General features: G+C 43.4%; 1 protein-coding gene across 5 annotated transcripts in view; it reads left to right on the top strand.

Moving 5' to 3' along the window:
* Positions 1-20,776, top strand: part of IL1RAPL2 (interleukin 1 receptor accessory protein like 2) — a 491,230-nt gene that overhangs the window by 358,998 nt on the left and 111,456 nt on the right. For all 5 annotated transcript variants that reach the window (XM_082207241.1, XM_082207242.1, XM_082207240.1 and 2 more), the window contains one exon: positions 9,944-10,018. In XM_082207241.1, coding sequence (XP_082063367.1) covers positions 9,944-10,018 — 75 coding nt within the window. The remainder of the gene's footprint in view (positions 1-9,943; positions 10,019-20,776) is intronic.

The raw sequence follows: 20,776 nt of genomic DNA, 5'->3' as shown, positions 1-20,776 counted from the left end.
GCAATCCTTCATTTTCAATGCTTGCCGTGAGGCCCAGCTCAATTTTCAACAGCAAAATGACAATCTATTTTTATTTATTCTATTTAACCGGATTTATATATCACTTAATAAAAATAAATCTCAAAGTGCTTTGCATAAAATAATATAAAATATTCATAAGAAAATACCAATAAAATCAAGAGACATTAAAAAGAAGTAGACATAGTAAAGTTATCAAAATATAGAAACTATCAACAGTTTTTTTAGAAACAACAACAGCAAATATCCAAAATAAATCTGCTCGCAGTACCTACAGATATCAATTATTCATTACAGCTTGTGTTGCCAGTTGTTATCACAATAAGCAGAGTACTGGAAATTAAGTTTTACCTCTCCCTCAGAAAGAAATTAACTGTTTTGCCAAGGGTTCAAAGTTGTGCTAATTAGTGTGTATTTTGCCACACACTGAAAATACATGAGCCCAAGGACTGCAATTTGACTCAGCTGAACTCAGTGGGAGCCTTACGGCCTGATGCATAATGTGCAAATTATTCCATATTTCTCCTTCCTACAAAAAACTGCAGATCCCATTTTGTATTATGGATTACTTATGGGTGAGCTCTCCTTTGCTTACACAACAAGTACAGGCGTTCCCCTACTTATGCAGGGGTTGTGTTATCAGGCTTCACATCTATACATGAGATGATGTAAAGTAAGGAGGGCACTCTTGACAGAGGCTGGGAAGTGCCTTTTTCTCTGTGAATCCTGTCCGTTCCAGTCCCTTTCCCCAAGCAGCAAGGCACTTTGTGCATGCACATGCACCCTGCCTACCTCCAGTGACTGGAAAATTGAGCTGGGGGTGGTGGTCAGTGGGTCAGTGGCTGGGTAGCTCCCAGCACCCAGTGCTGCTGCAGGACCTCTCAGTGCTCTTCCTGCTAGTCTTGGAAGTTGCTTGAGATGGTTTATTTTTATCCAGTTTCTCCCCCACCCACCAGAAATAATGCTGCTCCCTGCTTGTGGGGAGGCTGGTGGCAGTTGGAGGGTAGAAGGACCCTAGGAACAAAATTGACAGGTAGGTGGGTGGAAGAATGGAGCAACCCCCCCCCCATGGAATGTTTCTGCTGGCCAGGAAGCAGAAACCCATGGAGGGTGATTGAATGGGGGTGGTGAGACACTTGGAGCAGCTGTACAAGCTGTTTTCCCCTGCTCTCCTGCCAGTAGTAAATTTCCAACCTTTCTTGGAGATTTTTTTGCAGGGAAAACTTGAATCCTTTACAGTGGTACCTCTGGTTACAGATGCTTCAGGTTACAGATGCTTCAGGTTACAGACTCTGCTAACCCAGAAATAGTTCCTTGGTTTAAGAACTTTGCTTCAGGATGAGAACAGAAATTGTGCGGCGGCAGTGCAGCGGCAACAGGAGGCCCCATTAGCTAAAGTGGTACTTCAGGTTAAGAACAGTTTCAGGTTAAGATCCAGAATGAATTAAGTTCTTAACCCGAGGTACCACTGTATAATATTTCTTACCACCGCTTCAGCAGAAACACCTATGGAGAGTTAAGGTAAAGTTAAGGAGAGTTAAGGAACTGCTAGGTTGGCAGGAGCAGGGACCGAGCAACGGGAGCTCACCCCGTTGCGGGGATTCGAACCGCCAATCTTCTGATCAGCAAGTCCTAGGCTCTGTGGTTTAACCCACAGCACCACCCGCGTCCCTTTATGGAGAGTTACCACAACAGAATATGCACAATTTTAACAAATAAAACCAGTGGGTGGGTTCATCTAATGAGCCCCATTGATGGAAACCTTGTGAAAGGGTTTCCACTTGTGTAATGAAGCTTTCTCACACCCCCAATCCTCTCCTGCACATCCCCCAATGCTCCCAAAATTGGCTGGGGGGAGGGTGTTGGTAGAAACCCCAGAACATCATGCAAGGGGGTGAGAGATGGGATTGTTCTGCCTGACAAGCTACAATACATGCTCAGATGGAATGTTTGTCATAGTGCAATTCTACCCATTACAATTATTACAGAGCAAGTCATGGAACACAGCACTGTAAATTCAGCAAGATGTGGGATCTTACAAAACAAAATACCTTAACTGTCATAGGGCAGGGGAATGAGGTGCCTCTTCAGCATATGGCAGAAGGTAGCTGCAGCTCTAGGAATAATTACTAGCCATGGTGTTTTGACTTAGGGTCCAACAACACCTTAAGTTCCACAGGTCCCCCCACACCCACCTTTGTTTGAAGGACACCATAAGCATGCCCATTACCCCCCAGAGACAGCACATTGCAGAAAATCAATAACGGCAGCTAAATTGCCTTTTAGGGAATCTGATCCACCATTACCAATCAGCACAAAGATAAAGCCCCCTCATAAGCTGTTAGGACAAAACAGCTAACCTTTGTGTGCTGTTTCCAACCTTGAAAATAGTCTCTGAATTCATTCAGCCATGGGTTACTTATTTCACGTATCTGTTTGGTTCAGTGACCACTTGCTCCCTGAAAGTGTTTTATGCCGTTCATGAAAGCAATGTTTAAAATGCCTAAAGAGATCAGTGTGAATTCCAGCAGGCCGTGTATAGCAAAGCGGTTTTCAGAGTCCCAAGCCTACAAATGTTATGTACTCAACAGGACCATGCAACTCCTTCCTTGCCTAATATTTATATCTATTTTTCTGGCTCAATCATATCACTACCGGGCCAACTGAGAAAGCTTGACATTTTTTGGCAAACATCCACCACTAATTCATTTCCAGAGCCAGAAAATGCATTTGGGTCTCCTGATAGCTGTCTTTGGATTTTGCTGCCAGATAAACTCTGCTGTACAGTTTTCCCCAAGAAAATAGTTGAAAGCAAACTGAAAATGATGCTAAGTTTAAGAGACTATAGAAGGGTGGGATTCATCTTGTGTGTGTGTTTTCCCTTCTAAGTGAGATATCATGATCCATATTTCACTATACTCTATGTATTGTCTCCATACTAAGGAAGAGAGGGAATCAAGCATTTCCAGTCAAGCGCTATTGAAATAATATTTATCTATTTATAAAACTATCCATACATCACCCAGAGTATAAAGGTAAAGGGGCCCCTGACCTTTAGGTCCAGTCGTGGCTGACTCTGGGGATGCGGCGCTCATCTTGCTTTATTGGCCGAGGGAGCCGGCATACAGCTTCCGGGTCATGTGGCCAGCATGACTAAGCTGCTTCTAGCGAACCAGAGCAGTGCACGGAAACACCGTTTACCTTCCCACCAGAGCGGTACCTATTTATCTACTTCCACTTGCTTTCGAACTGCTAGGTTGACAGGAGCAGCAACCGAGCAATGGGAGCTCACCCCGTCACGGGGATTTGAACTGCCGACCTTCTGATCGGCAAGTCCTAGGCTTTGTGGTTTAAGCCACAACGCTACCCGCATCCCCATCACCCAGAATATAAAACACAGCAAATACAAAACAGTTATTAAAATGACTGGGCACTCCAAAAAAAATTAAATAAATAAATTAAGCAGCTCCATATGAGCTGTTGGCATAATGAAGTATTTCACCTAAAGGTGAAAAGGAAGGGTATCTGCCCAATCTCTGTTGCACAGGTTGTGTCTAGCAGCAGCCCTCCAGATGATGTGGTATCAACCTGGGTTATAACGGTTCAGGTGGGACTCCGAGTTGTTCAAGGCTCGGAGGAGGCCATTTTGGTGATTCTTTTTTTTGGGGGGGAGGGAAGTAAAATGGAAATGGTAACAGTGGATTAACAATCTTAAAATGAGCACACACATCCTCTTTAATATTTGCCATGTTCTGCCTGGCAAAAGGCAGGTCTCTTTGCCTCTGCATGTTTTTTTGCATTTGGGAAATAGGTCTACAATTCTTTTAATAGTCCCAGCATTACTGCAATTGCTCTGAGCACACCTGAGGGGGTGGAGGTTGTCACCTGCTATTCATCTGAATTGCAGATAGAGAAATAATATTTCCACATCATTTTATAGTGATACCTAATGCATTTCCTCCTTTGGGTCCTCATGAGCACCAGGAGTAGTTGCTTGTTTAATGATGGGGCTTCTGTGTAGCCTGCTCATAATTGGCTTCTCTAAATTGCTTGTGGGGAATGATTTTTTTTTTTAAGAACCAGGGGGAAAACAATATAATAACTTTTAGTTTATCAAAGCCTCGCCACATATTTTAACCGTATGGACTTTTAGTTGCCCCTGTCAATAGGTGCAGAAAAATGGGACCAGTTTATTCTATGAGGTTATGCAGAGAATTACAGAAACTGCTGTTGTGCATTCCTGCTAAATAATAGATGTTTCTTAAGGGAGCAGACAAATACCAGTTTAGGAGTTTTCCCCCTACTTCTTTTTTTAAAAATAAAAACAGAAAACCTTTGAGGTTTTTTGCTCTGCCAGCAGAGTAGCAATAAGACATCAATAGGCCAAGCTTGAAGTGGACACAAAAGGATTCCTTCAAAAATTAAATGCCTGTGTCATTTTGGCAAATCAGTGTTGAAGTTAACCATTTGGTATAAAATAAGAAGTGTTAAAGGGATGTGGGTGGCACTGTGGGTTAAACCACTGAGCATAGTACTTGCTGATCAGAAGGTCAGTGGTTCGAATCCCCGTGATGAGGTGAGCTCCCATTGCACGGTCCCAGCTCCTGCCCACCTAGCAGTTCAAAAGCACGTCAAAGTGCACATCAAAGTGCAAGTAGATAAATAGGCACCACTCCGGTGGGAAGGTAAACGGCGTTTCCGTGCGCTGCTCTGGTTTGCCAGAAGCGGCTTAGTCATGCTGGCCACATGACCCGGAAGCTGTACGCCAGCTCCCTCGGCCAGTAAAGCAAGATGAGCGCCGCATCCCCAGAGTCGGTCACGACTGGACCTAATGGTCAGGGGTCCCTTTACCTTTACCTTTAAGGAGTATTAAAAGGGTATAATTAATAACGCCTCTCCTGAGTCTGGGGGGAAGCTGTTTTGGGCTTACCCAGGATCCTAACTCAGGTTTCAAATATGTTTTGAACAATGCTGTTCAGGATTTCAGACAGGGGACAGCCCTGCCTAGAGCTGTCAGCAATCGAACCGGGATTTTCCGCCTGTTAAACTCTTCCCTTCCCCTCGTGCCACCGTATTAAAGTGTGGACCTCCATTTTGTCAAATTCTCTCACCTCACTGTACCCAGGCCTGAAGGTTGCACCGAAAAGAAAACACAACAATCACACTGCCCTGTGATACTACCTCATATCTAAGTATGGAGAGGTAAAAGGGGAGACCTGAGAACACTCATTTGTTCAGCAACAAACAGCCATTTGTGACCAGTTACTGATAGGGAGAAATGCCTACATCCTTCCTTAGAGAGGGCTGTCAGAGACAGTCCTCTGTTCAAAAGTGTTCTCTATTTGAAGGGCTGTCCAGCAGCAGTGGCTGGTAACCATTTGGGGCTAATGGGGAGGCAGAGAGGCCAGGAATAGGTGGAGCCAGAACCAATTTCAGGCAATTCTAGTTTTGTCTATTACCCTCCCCACTGAGTTCTATAAAAGCAACACCAAGACTTAAGGATGAAGAATCTGACAGCCAGTACCATGCCTTGAACTGGATGAAAATAAGAAGGAAGGCAGGTGGGGGCTGGCTGAACACAGACTGAGGTTGTTGCCCCATCCACCTCAATGGCCTGGCCTCCACTGCAGCCTGGTCCAAGTCCAATTCAAAGATAAGGAACCCTAAGAAAGGGACCTTTCTTTTCCCTTTCACTATTTCTCCAGTTTCACACCCCGTTGCAAGTCCTGTTGAGAAGGTGAGGCAGAGAACCTGTGTTACATCTATTAGCAGATATTCTGCCTTAGATGTTGCATGCAATGTTCTGTCATCACATATGTGGGAAGGTGGCCCTTTGAGGAACTCAGATCCCAGATACACAGATCATGGCTGGCATGAGCAACAGGGTTTCACCTGCCTCAGATCTCATTCCCTCCTAGACCTTCAGACCTTGTCCATCTGTCCTGTAGCCACTGGAGGCTGCTCCATTAGGGTGAATGGGCTACTGCCCTATCAACCTCCGTCTGCCCTCATCCAGCCCCCTACCTACCTGCTTGCTTTCCTTACAACCAGTGAGAGGGTGGCCCTGTCCGCCATTGGCTCTGGCTAAATCCTGCTGTTGGTTTCCCTGCCTTCTACCCCACCAGTCCCAGTGAGCACAGCCACCACTGCCTTTGCCTAAAGAGAGTATCCCAAGTCTGAGGTTTATAACTCTTAAGGGTTCATTCACACAGGCATATATATACACAGCAGGTTCTGGAGCTACTTCATGTATGAGTTCAGTCTTTTAATGGAGCTACTTTTCTTCAGAATGGAGCATACTAGGATTCGAGACTTTCTAGCATAGGTCAGGACCTCGATATCAGAATGAGGGATAACGGCTCCTTCTGCCCATTGCAGAACGACAGCTCATTACATTCTTTAGGATGGATGTCAATGGTCCTTGTGTCTTCTGCTGCCCTTTCACAATAGCACCCTACTGTTTCACCATGTTGCAGATTGCCTCTTCTCCAAGAATTCCTGCAAAAGGAAAAAGCTGTACAAAAATTACAGGGGAGGGTGGGAAACACCATGCAAACTTATCAGGAATTGGTTGCCTTTAAGCAGTAAGCCGTACCCCAGCTTCAAGTGCTCAAGAAAGGAAAGTAAGTACACATAGAATCTTTGCAGTCAGCCAAAACCAAACAGCAAAAGATTTCTCCTGAAGAGTTTGCATTAGATAAAATGGTTGCTATTAGGTTATACATAATTTTATGTACTTCTGGTTCAAATGTACTTGACTTTTATGCCCCAAGTTTTCAGGAGAAGAATGATTGTGTAAGGGGAAGTGAAATTCAAGCAATATCAAATGAATGCACACACACATATGCACACAAAGATACACACACACACATATATATGTACATGCATGTTTTGCTTCTGCTTGTGTTGCTTACCACCTACAGCAAACCTCACCCCTTTATCAACCCACCGACTCCTAGACTTTGTGAAACCTTACACGCTAATCCAAAGTGAGGAACCTTTTTAGCTCCCACCCTGTGGTCCAGCTTCAACTGGTGGGCACAGCAACTCACAAATAAATTGCAAAAAAAAGTCTATTAGTCAAAACTACATACAAAAATGCATTTATTAGGAGAAATTTGCCCCCCAAAAGCTGATGAATTTTCCTGAGGTTTTTTTTTTTTTTAAAAAAAAAGAATTGTAAATTATCCTGGAAAATTAGAGAATGGAATATAAGATGGGGGGGGGCATAAGAAACTCTGAGAACCAAAATTGACAGATTTGTCCAGGTACTTCTATCTCCTAAACTCCTTCATTTTATACTAGATTGAAGGATTCCCCCCTATTTTCATCATACTCCTCACCCAAACTTTAAAAAAAAAGTCAGGCCTTGAGCTCAGGCTTTCAGTCTAAAAGGCACAGCACAAAAGGAAAAAGGGATAGGAGAGAGGAGTATGGAAAGAAAACTCTTGCTACCCATTGTTGCTCCCACTGTAGGTGGGACACAGAGCAGGGTCAGATCTTAGGGAGCAGCCAAGTTGATATGGGAGTTGGCAGTGCTGGCCCTAAGCCATTCAGGGCTTTAAAACCATTTACCAGTATCTTGAATTGTGCCCTAGATTGAACTTTCTGGCCAGAGCCACATAAATTAGTCCTTAGTATGTATCTATACTGAAGCAAATTAGGATTTGAGAATTGTGCTATGATCCATCCCACAGCTTTTGAAAATTCTCAGCAGAGATAGCACCATATATGATTAGGTAGCAATGACAGCTCTTCCTTCTTCCTCTAATAGCATTCAGAGGTCCTGAGTGCGTTAGCAAAAGAAATTGATTATTAGGTTCCTGCCATCAACTTTCTGCTCCTCAGCTATTCCAAAAGTAATTTAATTGTTTCAGTGGGCTGGATGTTTCCTAGGGGCCCAGTGTCACTTTTGAGTTTGGAATGAGGTGCCTTGCGCCAATTCCATTCTTACAAATGGAATTTCCCATTTTGCTCTAATAAAATTGTACGTGTAAGCAACATAAGTCTTAGGAGATCCACTCATGGTTATTCTGTCTGGGTAAACAGAACTTTTCATCTGAATGTATCCTGCTTATATGTAAGGAAGGAGATAACTGAAAATCTGCTCTGAAAGTCTGATATGAATACTGGAATGTTATTTTATTAGAAGTGGATTGGGGAAGGTAGAGCTTCTATAGGTCTGCACCTTAGCTTGGTGAGGTGATTATAATTCCAGGAGTCTAGAGTATATGCCATTCTATATTTTTTTCTAATAATATTTATTGAAAAAAGAATTTTTTCTTTATAAAATTACAAAGAAAAAAGACAAAACAGAAAAAAGAAAAAAGAGAAAAAATAAAACCATTATTTTCAAATTCTCCACCTTCATTACCTTCTTTCTATGACCTCCTCCTCCTCCCTTTTCTTGTATCTTGATTAATAGTTGTCACAGCAAATCCTTTCCATAATTCATAGTATTCTGTCATTACATTACCTTACTCTATTTTCATCTTATCTTATAAAATCCTTAAAGCTTAAGACTTAAATCTTATTTTTACCAACTTCTCATAAACATTACCTTTTTACCTACCGTATTTTTCGCTCTATAAGACGCACCAGATCACAAGACGCACCTAGTTTTTGGAGGAGGAAAACAAGAAAAAAAATATTCTGAATCTCAGAAGCCAGAACAGCAAGAGGGATCGCTGCACAGTGAAAGCAATCCCTCTTGCTGTTCTGGCTTCTGGGATAGCTGTGTAGCCTGCATTCACTCCATAAGACGCAAACACATTTTCCCTTACCTTTTAGGAGGGAAAAAGTGAGTCTTATAGAGCAAAACATATGGTAATTCTTTAAACATTTTTACAAGAGCCAAGTAATTTCATTTCAACATTTTTCTAACATTCATCAATTTTATAAAGCATTCCTAATGATAGAAAAAAGAAATAGACAATCCAATCTTCTTCCAGTGTCCCTTCCTCCTGGTCCCGGGTTTGTCAGTCCTTTTTAGAGTATATGCCATTCTAAACTCTACAGAGGGTGGTGAATACAGCACATGATATGGACTGTCCCTTGAGTCCGCTAGATGACAGCGCAAGGGATCGTTGCCTTAGGAGAGCGAGAAAAATTCTCAGGGATGACTCACACCCCGGGCATCACCTCTTTAATCTTCTACCCTCAGGCAGGAGTTATAGAAGTATATAATCAGCCGTACCAACAGGCTAAAAAATAGCTTCTATCTGTGGGCTGTTAGGGTCTTGAATGGAAAATAACATAGTATAATTGACTTGTGAGGTGGTGTGTTGTTTGATAAGAGATTGAGTGTTGGGGGGAGAGGGAGGGAGGCTTGTTTAATTTCATTGTACACAGGTTGTACAATGACAATAAAGGTGTTGTTGTTGTTATACAGAAATACAATAGGGGGAAAATTGTACTAAACTGCTGGCAAATTTCCATGAGGATTTTTTAAAAAGCAAATTGTTGCACAAATGTGAAGAACTGAATTTAAGATTAAAAAAAAAGAAACTTGAAGAAGTTAAATTAACAGGTTTGTCCAATCTTAGCTGCCCACGTGGCCTTATTTAGGGGGAAGGGCCATAGCTCAGTGGTTGGGCATCTACTTCCCATGCCAAAGGTCTCAGCTTCAATTGCCAGCATCTCTGGCCAGGGTTGGGAGATGCTCCTATCTGAAATCCTGGGGAGCAATTGCCAGGCAGTGTCAGAAATACTAAGCTGGGTGGACCAATGGTCTGACTCAGCATGAGGCAGGTTTCTATGTCCCTATATTCCTACTGCAATCTGACACTACCAAAACAATAAATATAATAAATGTTTGTTGCACCAAGACTACAAAAATGCAGCCATTTGTGACAGCTGTTTTCCTTATTCTGCCATTTGTCTGAAGTTTCCTTCATCCCTCTTTTGTCTCATTTTTCTCTTCTAGCCTTAGTCACTAAGAGGCCTCCTCAGCCGATGTACCCTATGGAGAACCAGACGAGCATGATAGATGTCCAGCTGGGTAAGTTGCATTTTGGGGGGATAACAGTCTGGAGAAAATGAATAAAGCCAGAAAAGTTTATTGCCAGCGTTACTACATGCAAGTCAATTTGCAGTGCTCTCGTTTATAAGGGTGGAATTTATTGCCACAACAGCTGCAGAAAATGGGTTTGCGTAGTGTCAAGGAACTCTGCTAACTGGCTATTTAAGACAATGGGCCTGTGCGTCCTTGAGAAGATGATGGATGGTGCCACAGGTGTCTGAAATGGCACATGCAACAGCCAGCTCTTACTGTGCATGGAGCAAACATGCTTGTAAAATGATGTGTTCTTAACAGTACTCAGGGTAGGGGCATGATAGACAATTATTCAGTTATGGAAAAAGTGGAAAGAGAGAAAGATGGGTTTTCCTTTCTCTCCCATATTACTAGTAAGTAAGTCATCTAATGAAAATATTTTGCAGGAGAAACAGGACAGACAAAAGAATGGGCTTCTTCATACAAAGCACAGTGGAGTTAATGACAGGAGAAGGGAACTTTTCCCAACCCAACATTCCACGGGTCACATACTGGGGTTGGGTGAGGCCAGGGGCCAAAGTTGGTGGGTAACAGGGGAAACGTGGGCAGCCCTTGGGGATGTGAAGCAACCCCAGGGAGTAATGTAGCCCAGGAGGAGGCTGAACCCCTAGTGCTCTGTTGCATAAAACTCCCTCAGAATGACACAACCAATCAGGGCACACCCAGCTAACATCATGTCACTCTGTCAGGTTGCTAAGCAACACCTCCACCCGTCTTCCTCTTGGTAGGCTTCAACACTAACAGAAGTAACTCTTGAGTTAGGAACAGAATGATCCCTGCTGCTGTACTTGGAACAAGGAACATACAAAATAAATGGAATCTAAGCAGGCTCTTCAGTAAGTCCAACTAGTTATGTGACCTAATTGCAGTCTCTAGGCTTCAGATAATACCTAAAGTTGGCTTTGTTCTTACTAAGAAGCATTTTCTTCCATTCCTTTATATGATGACAAAGATCAAAACAATCCTGTCAAACTGAGACAGAAACTGAAAGCTGGAGTTGCTTTCCACATATTTTCTCTCCCCAGCTCCCATTATACGGTGCTCGAAATTTAGAATAAGATTTCAAGAGAGCTACAAAATGAAGAAGATTCTCCAAATCATATTAATTTCCTTTTGCCATGCTAAGGCAGACAATAAATTAATCCCAAGAGGACAGCCAATCTCACATTCATAAGTTCTGTCTCACAGTTATTTTAGAAAGATCACATAGTCCTTTGACAATAGGCACATTACTGCAGACTCATTTTGCCTTGGTAAGACAGGAAAGAGTATTAGCAGATGTGTGGTTGTCAGGGTGCTCCATCCTACAGGATCTCAGTGGGTGTAACAATATGAAAAGTATTACTAGGCAGACTTCTCAACAGGTGGCAATTGTGGGCAATTGTTGGGGCCAGTTGAGGCAGATTTATTAGAGTAAATGTGGCATTGCCCCACCAATTTCAGTCTGCTTTCCACCTGTATTTATATTCAGTCCAGAGGGCGGCACTGGCTGTCAACTAACTCTTCAAGAATTCAGCAGGGAGGATGATGGAGACAAACTCGAATTGGCTCTGCCTGTCATTGGCTTTGGCTCCACTTACCACTGGACTCCTCTGTATGCCCAATCAGTCTCAAAGGACAAAATCTACCACTGGTTGGGGACCCAGCAAAGATGCACTCTTCCATTGACTCCCGAGACAGATGGATGCCAAGCAACCAGCCTTGGCGACACTCTGTGTACAAGCTAAACTACCCTTTCCATTTCTTCTATGCTTGAGCTAACCTAAGACAATGAGTGGCTTTATACCATCAGGCCATTGGTCCAAATAGCTCAGTGCTGAGCACAATGACTGCCCAGCAGCTCACCTGGGTTTCAGGCAGAGATGTCTCCCAGCCCTTCTTGAGGATGCTGGGGATTGAACCTGGAATCTTCCATGTGAAAAGCAGGTGCTCTGCCACTGGAACAGCTTTTCTGTTCCTGGTGGCTTCTGCCCAACCATTTCACCTGTTCCTCTGCTTTTCATTAACTATATTTGTGGGTTTTTGTTTTTGTTTAGTCTTGTCTATGATTTTGTTGCCACTGCCATCACTTTTGATGATAAATTTGATTAATTAAAAGAGTGTTCCTCTATGTACCATTTGAACTTATTTTACTTTGTAAAGCATCTTAGTCTTATCTGAAGTAAACATCCTTCTCTCCTGTATTTGTTAACACTTTCACATTCTTAGGATTGAGGTTTTTTAAAAATTCAGCCTTTGTTTCGTTGACCAGCATTTGGTCTGACATACTGAACAATTCCCAGAATTTTATTGACTCATTTGTTCCATTTATTAATGACTTCTTGCAAAACGTATCAGAAAACTTAACGCTAAAAACATAAACTAATTTTTTAAAATAAAAGAATTTCCAATATAAGAACAATTCTGCAAACTTCCCCAAGCCATTTTCCTATAGATAAAATATTTAGATAGTCCATTATTCATTTGGAAAGTTCTTTAAAGTGTGCTTAAATCAAAGCATCAGCCTTGATTGATTTGCTCAAAGCTTTCAGTCCTAAAGATCTGATTCCATTATGGACATGGCTGGGCTCTCCAACACTTTGATAAGGAGGTGAAAGATTTCCTTTGGAGCCTAGTTGGAGCCAGGGAGCAGCATTGGGATCAATCCTGCTCTTACCAATTCATTAGTATTTGTTCCCACTAAAAATGTAAAAACAGCTCTGTTGGCTCAGATCAAAGGTAACCCGGAAGGAGGGTACCTTAAACTCCCCAGTATCTATTGTCGCACTTCAAAGAGGACTATGGGGTTTGCTAACAATTAAATATACCCAGTGATTTTTTCTAAAAAAGAAAAAAAATATTTAGGGGTACTCTCATTTTCCTACTCATATTGAAATATGGCCCCTCAATGAGGCCAAACATAGATTCACAAAATGTTTAGGGGTATGCATACCCCTGCAACACCCCAGAAAAAAAGCACTGAATATATTTATTTCAGTAACATTCAGGATCACTTATAGACCAGTTTCTTGGTCCCAACCTGTTCACAGAAAACTGTAACTTCACCACTACCTTCTTTCAGGGTACAGGGCTGTAGTCCAAGTTCTCTATTCCAAGAGAACTTGCGTGTGTAGTGGTTAGAACAGCCTTTCTCAACCTTGGGTCCCCAACATCCCTAGCTAGCAGGACCAGTGGTCAGGGATCATGGGAGCTGTAGTCCAACAACATCTGGGGACCCAAGGTTGAGAAAGGCTGGGTTAGAGTGTTGGACTATAGGGAAATGAGCGTTCAAATCCTCACTCAGCCATTAATATGACTTTGGGCCAGTCACTGCCCTTGAGTCTAACCTACCTCATATAGTTTTTGTGAGGATAATATGGAGAAAGGGAGAACCATGTATGTCACCTTAATCAAATGGGTAATGGTGATGATTATTGATGCTGGTGGTGATAGGTGGTTCTCCTCTGACTGGGGCACAGCCCCAGAGAATGATTCCTCAAGGTCTCCACTCCTGGTATTTCTCCAGAATATCCACCTATTGCTTCTCCCTCAACAGTTCCAGATTCATGTAGCCATGCTTCCCAGGTCAGGACAACTGACATTCATTGACTAGGTTTCTCCAGAAAGAAGGGCACCTTCTTCTGCCAGGGGAAAAACCTGGAACAAGCTCCCTTCCTGGCAAACAAGGGAGCTCTGCAGAAGTGAGAGAGGAAAATTGCTTCAGTTTGCATTTCAATGTGAACATACCTGTCTTCACACCTCCCCAAATAGTACATGAACTGATACACAAGCATCCTTCAAAACTGCAGTGCAAGTCTCCAGTCAGAAAATGTGCATGTAGATACATATATTGAGGGGAAGTCTGCATGAAAATCCACATAATACTGCATGACGTTAGGAGACCCTGATTGAAAAAAATGTGTATATCTATGAGACAAAACTTCAAAATCCAAAAGCAAGCAGCAGGCCAGGGGGAGGGGGAGGGCAGTTGCATGCACTTGTCTCAGGCCTTGGAGGACCAGGGGCCCCCATTAGGGACTGCCTGCTTTTTCTGTTTGTGTTTATAACTTTATTATAGCAAGACTCCCACCCTGAGCGCCTCGAACAAGCTCTGCATAGGCCTGGTAAGCCCCCATTGTGGCAGTTGAGCTCTGCTGGGTCATCAGACTAAAAGCCCTTCTAATCCCACACTCAATCCAAGGTACATTGCTACTGAGAAATGCTTGTCTCTCCCCCCCCCCCCACAACTTTGAAGTAGAACCTGGAATGTGGTTATATCAGTATCACAGCCCCTATTGTATAGAACCAGTGGTGTCAATGATGGTGAGAAACATGTATCCTTTCTGCCTAAAGTCATTTAAAGGTTAGCACACACAGGTCCCTGGGAAGCTCCCAGAAAACTGGCAGACTTACCGGTAACTTGATTATGGGGGTGGAGGGGAGAGAAGTCTATTGGTGGAAAAGTTTTCCCATTGCCAACGCAATAGGTTTTCTGTTTTACATTAATGAATGCACTTGAACGATTTGCAATTCAACCTGTTTTCAGAAAACAACAAATAGAAAATGATATCGGCTGAAATGTATTTCTTGCTCATGGTTAGGCTTTGAGAACTTGCCAACATTCGTTTTTATGAGGTGTTATTCGAGGCATTGCTGCGGGTGGGGTGGAGGTTTGCATTTAGGTGCTAGAGGGAGGAACAGAAATTAAAACTGGGTTAAGTTTGTATCCCATTCTCACCCTTATTAGAAAAAAAAAGAAAAGAAAAGATCAAACTTTTGGAAATGGATTCACACTGTGACTTTTATGGTCTTTTTGCTGGGCTTGTCATGAGAATGAGTTATTAGAATGTGAATGGCTCATATACTCTGTAAATTACAGGATAGTAACATTCTGCTGTGCTATTTTGACCTTTTCAACATTCTGCAATTTGCTAGGCTGTGCCATTCAGCATTTTCCCTTGTTTACAGCTTTGCTAAATGGACGAGAAGTGGCAGAACAGGCAGCCAATCAAAATATACAGTATTGGTAAAGGTCAAGATCGTGCATCATGCTACTTTCCCCACAGTTGGCTATCAAAGATTAGGGCATCTAGATTAGCTTAATGGGCTTCTTTTTATGAGAGTGGAAGGGAGGGGGGGAAATGGGATTTCCTAATTGGTTTCAATAGGGCAACAATAGAGCATTAATAATGAGAAAGTGTTAATTAAATTCCCCTAGAGTATAACAATATGATGTTGGGTTCCTTAGGCAGAAAAGTCACATGGTTGGGTGCTGCCAGCAGGTGATCTAACTTGGGTAACTTGGTCATCTTTGCCACCCTGTCAGTTTTACCATACATCGTGGGCACCGATGCACTTAAATGGTAATCTACATTGGCACTTTGTGTAGCACAAGGATTGTGAACCAGAGTTGGCACATTTGGAATTCTGAGAAAGTGCCGTGGGTGCCAGTCACAAAATGGCTGCCCTATGGCCTAGCTTCAGTTTTAGTCAGCAGCAGTTGACACAAATCCACATGCCCTTCTCTATCCTCCATCCAGGCAAGTGAGAGGCTTTATCAGAGTTCAAGGGTGCATTCCAGCCAAACAAAAACACTCAAGGAAGATGTCAAGGAAGCCAGGTGAGGGGTATGACTGAATAGGTGTGCAGCCTAAAGAGATTTTCTTGAGGGCCAGACAGAGAGGGCCTGGGCCTGAGGTCCACCACCCTGCACCAGAGCAATGCAGCCAGAGCACTGTAAGAAATTACAGCTGGCAGTATTGCTTGAACATAGTGATGGGATGGAAACGTGATTCATTTTGCATTATTTATTTATTTAGAAACATTTACATACTGATAAATACTTCCAAAAAGCTCTGAGCAGGAAACCTACCCAAAGTCACACGTCCTGTAACAAATACACAAACAGAAACATAGCCACCTTTCGACATCTGCACTTCTCCAAATTTTGCACTGCAGTTTTCCAGCCAAGTAATGTACAAAAAATGCATATGCATAACTAGGGCAAAATGTTCATAAAAATGCATATGTTAGTGAAAATAACATGCAAAAAAATGGATTCTATTGGGGAACATTGCTTTGCAAAAAAAAAGTGCACTTTAGGCAAAAGTGTGTGTATTAGGGAAAGATGGAGGGCACAAGGAGAAGGGGACGACAGAGAATGAGATGGTTGGATGGTGTTCTTGAAGCTACTAGCATGAGTTTGATCAAACTGCGGGAGGCAGTGGAGGACAGAAGTGCCTGGCGTGCTCTGGTCCATGGGGTCACGAAGAGTCGGACACGACTAAACGACTAAACAACAACAACAGTGTGTATTAGGAGCAATCTGCACTAAATGTTGATGAAATTTCGTGAGGACTTGCATACTTATCTAGAAATATAGAGAACGGAACATAAGACTGGAAAAATGAGAAACTGAAAGAAACCAGGATTGACAGATAGGAATGGTTATTCCTACCTGCTCAGTGCAAAACAGAGGGCTTGGGGGCAGTGCTGGAGCATTGTGTGCTAACAGCTTTGTGCTAATGTCATGTGCTGATGTTGGGCATGGACAGGAACTGTGGGCAGAGAGGTCAGAATGCATCTCTATGTACAAAGTTCATAGATGTCCATCGTGGCTTTGGAGGGAATCCTTGTAAAGTACTGACCCTCATTTTGCTCCCCCCTCCAATAGAGATCTATTTGGCCAGCATGTAAATAAATATCAGTTTAATTTTAGCAGCGCTCCAGCCTAACAGTTTACTTCAAGGGACTCCAATTATGTGGCTCGCAAATGTTGCTGCATGCTTTACTGCTCAAGCTTCGTACGATTCTCTGCTAACTCAAAGCATTTTCCATCCTTCACTGCCCAAGCTGAATAGTTTATGGGTACGGAATTTACATATATTACAGCCATCCATGATTAAGCTACAAATTATAGTTCACTGATCCGGAGACAATGACTAGAGCTGGGTGAATAATTAATTAACAACAGGTAATTTATTCAGTGGATTTCAGCCTTCTTCTCTGTTCGCGAATTGGACATGTAGAGACAGAACTGGGTTTTCTGCAATGTATTCAAATGATTTTGGTAAATAAGTCTGCCTATCCAGCCCAGCCCTCGCCTGACTCCTGGCAAACATTCATTATATCTAATCCAGAAATTGGATGTTCTGATGGGAACTTTCAGCCTTCCTCTAAGGTCTGCTTCCCTTTCATGATTGATGGGTCTAGGCCCTTAAAAACAGAGACATGTTTTATATAAGGTGTTCTAATGAATTTGCTCATTCAGCTTTAGATTCTACAAATACAGGGGTGGGGCTACCCGCTTCTAGGCAGGACTTGTTGCTGTGTTTGCATTTGGACAGGGACAGTAACATGATGATGCTATTGGTCCGTAGGCTCTATATCAGGGTAGGTAAGTTCAGACTTCTGGAGGGTAACCAGGCCTATCCTTCTGGACCCCTGGAGTCATCCTAGGCCATACAGCATACAACTCCCACGTATTTTTTAATTCTTTTTTCAGGCTGTTTGGATACTATGCAAAGCATACACTCAAACTTTTTTACATCTTTAAGTTTCATTCTGGTGGATACCTTATGCCCAAGCAGGGCCAACCCACCCATGAAGCAAGGTGAGGCTGCTGCCTCGGGTGGCGAGAGGCACAGGGACAGCAGATCTGGCCTCCAAGCTTCAAGTTAGAAGAAAGGAGATTCTGGCTAAACACCAGGAAGAGCTTTCTGATGGTCAGAGCCATTTGACAGTGGAACAGACTCCCTCAGAAGGTGGTGGACTCTCCTTCTTGGAGGGTTTTAAGCAGAGGTTGGGTAATCATGGATGCTTTAGCTGAGAATCCTTCATAGCTAGGGGTTGTACTAGATGACTCTTGGGGTCCCTTCCAGTTCTACAGTTCTATGATTCTATGAATGCATCACCTACTGTTGCTATTGCTGCCACAGTGGCAGCAACTGCTGTGGTTCACTCCCTGGAGGCTGGATCTGTCTCCTCTTTGGCACACACCCCCAATCCCTCCTCCCAACTCTAGGGAAGAAATGGCAGGAGCTCCCCTTTAATTCCCACTTGATTTGATTCCCTCCTTGTTCCCGTAGATCTTTATTGCCTCCATTGTTCCAGATGTAGATATTCACTCACTCCCTTCTTCTCTGGTGGGGAAGCACCCATTTTGTGTTTCTCAGGTGCCAAAATGTATCATGTCCCAGGCTATTTTCTGCCTTTTGCCATCTCTTGTGGGGGCTGGTATTCTCATTGCCAAATGGCCTTGATTAGCAGTAGACAGTATGGAAACTGACAAGAGCATTCTCCCTGGGCATGCTATTTTTTCATTAGATGACTACATTTGCAAAGAGATGCTAGGATGACAGATGTGTTGATTTGTGCCCCGAATCCACATGCTTAATTTACATGATAACTGATACCTGGAGAGGGTGGTGGTAGTGAGGAAAGCAGGCACTTGACAAGAGATAGCCAATATGTGATTGGCTTATCATCACCTCCCAGCTTGACTCTTGTTGGTAGTTAATCGTTAGGCGTGATAAGAGGAAATGATCAGTGATTACTGATAGGTTATAATAGCAGCTTCTTTCTAAAAGATAAGGATGGAAAACTATGGCAACTGGAAATGGAAGTGGAATATTGTTATATTATAGAAACACCGCAAAGAAATTAATTGGGGGGGGGGATTAGCCTGGAAGTTGTGAGGTTGGACTGGACCAATATTATGGCTGACACTTATTTATAATTAAAATTGGGGAATCTCTTTTAGACTTCTTGGATGGGAAGGAAAATAATGAATCTGGGCTGCCTGGACTGAGCATTGGGAAAACATCAGCAGAGGGAGGAATAAACGGATATTAACCTGGATTGAATATCGGGCTGTTATGAGGAATGTTTGCTGGCACAACTGATGGATGGATAGTTAGAGAACACATCTTTTTCTAGATGGAGCAAAATTTAAAGACACATCTGTGAGAGAGGACCTTGTATTTTTCTATCTCTCTTCTCTTCATTATTTTTTGTGTAGATTAGCTTGTCTAATAGCAGGTTATCACCTTTAGGTTGTCAAATTGACCAGATGCTTGGAAGCTGTGGCTGCATGGTTTCGTGGGAGCCGATAGAAACTAAATCCTTCGAAGACAGAGGTCCTATGGGTGGGTTGGGATGGCATGGGGATGAGGGACCAACTCCCTTCTCTTGCGGGGGCCCAATTAGTGCCATTGCCTTTCGTTAAGAGTTTGGGTGTAATCCTTGATGCCTCCCTTTCCATGGAGGCGCAAGTTACAGCAACAGCCAAGGCGACATTTTTCCACCTTCGCTGCATCAAGCAGTTGGTCCCTGTAATGAGTGTGGGGTTGCTCGTGCGTAAGTTACCGCAACTCCTGGCTGTGTTGCCTTGTTAAACCTTTCTGTCTGGACAGCCCTTCACTTCGTGGCTGCCTCAGTCGCTAACAGAATCTGTTCAGTGGGCATTTCTTAAACCTTTTCCAACACAAAAGTTGTTTGACGCCAAGTCTCCTCCTACTCTCCCTGCGCGGAAGTCTTCTGCGCAGGGAGGGCGTGGGTAGCGGAGGACCCGTGCTCTCCCCGCTGGTGTCCGGTGAAGAGTCCTGGAGCCCTCTCTCCGATTCCCCCATCTGCCCCCCTTTATCCCTGGTGTTGCACTGATTTGCTTCCCCATCGGCTGAGCTGCTTCTCTCCCTGCTGGGCCCTTCTCCAGCATCATTTGAGAGCCTTCCCTCCGCCTCTAGCTCCGATGTCAGTTCCCTGACAGTCCCTTACCTTTCCCGCACCGACCTGGCCACAGTGATCCATGCGACCGTCATCTCCAGGCTTGACTACTGTAATTTGCTCTACACGGGGCTGCCCTTGAAGCTGTCCCAGAAACTCCAGCGTGTGCAGAATGCTGCAGCGAGGTTCCTCACGGGGTCTCTGCCATGGGAGCATATTCACCCAGTGCTTTTCAAGCTGCACTGGCTCCCGGTGGAGTACAGGGTCAGATTTAAGGTGCTGCTTTTGACCTTTAAAGCCCTTCACGGCCTAGGACACTCGTACCTATGGGACCGCCTCTCCCGGTATGCCCCACGGAGAGCCTCAAGGTCCATAAATAGCAACACCCTTGTGGTCCCGGACCCTAAGGAAGTTAGATTGGCTTAAACCAGAGCCAGGGCCTTTTCAACTCTGGCTCTGGTCTGGTGGAACGCTCTGCCTCACGAGACCAGGGCCCTGCAGGATCTGATTTCTTTCTGCGGGGCCTAATTTTCTTTCTGCAGGATCTGATTTCTTTCTGCGGGGCGAGTTGTTCCGCCTGGCCTTTGGCTTGGAGCCAATTTGATTCCCTCCCTCTCTTTCTTTTTTCTTTTCCTTCTCCTTCTGCAATGAGGCTACATTTTAATATTTTAATGATTCAATATTGTTGTATGTTGTATTTTTTAATTTTGTTTTTAAGTTGTAATCATTTAACTTGTTTTTATTATTGCTTGTAAGCCGCTCTGAGGCCAGCCTTGGCTGGGGAGGGCGGGGTATAAATAAAAATTATTATTATTATTATTATTATTATTATTATTATTATTATTATTATATGATAAGTGTAAATGATAAGTGCTTCTAGGTGTTCTGCTACTTCTGCTCTGTAAGCCTGCAGGTGGTAAACACCACACATCTCGTAGTAGTGATATAAGAAACACTTCCCTTCCCTCCTGTTCCCTTCCCTCCAAAATAAACAGATCTTAC

The sequence above is a fragment of the Podarcis vaucheri genome, assembly GCF_965113315.1.
Source record: "Podarcis vaucheri genome assembly, chromosome: Z".
Classification (NCBI taxonomy): Eukaryota; Metazoa; Chordata; class Lepidosauria; order Squamata; family Lacertidae; genus Podarcis; species Podarcis vaucheri.
The sequence above is the reverse complement of the archived record's forward strand: the minus strand, read 5'-3'. Positions and strand labels throughout refer to the sequence as shown.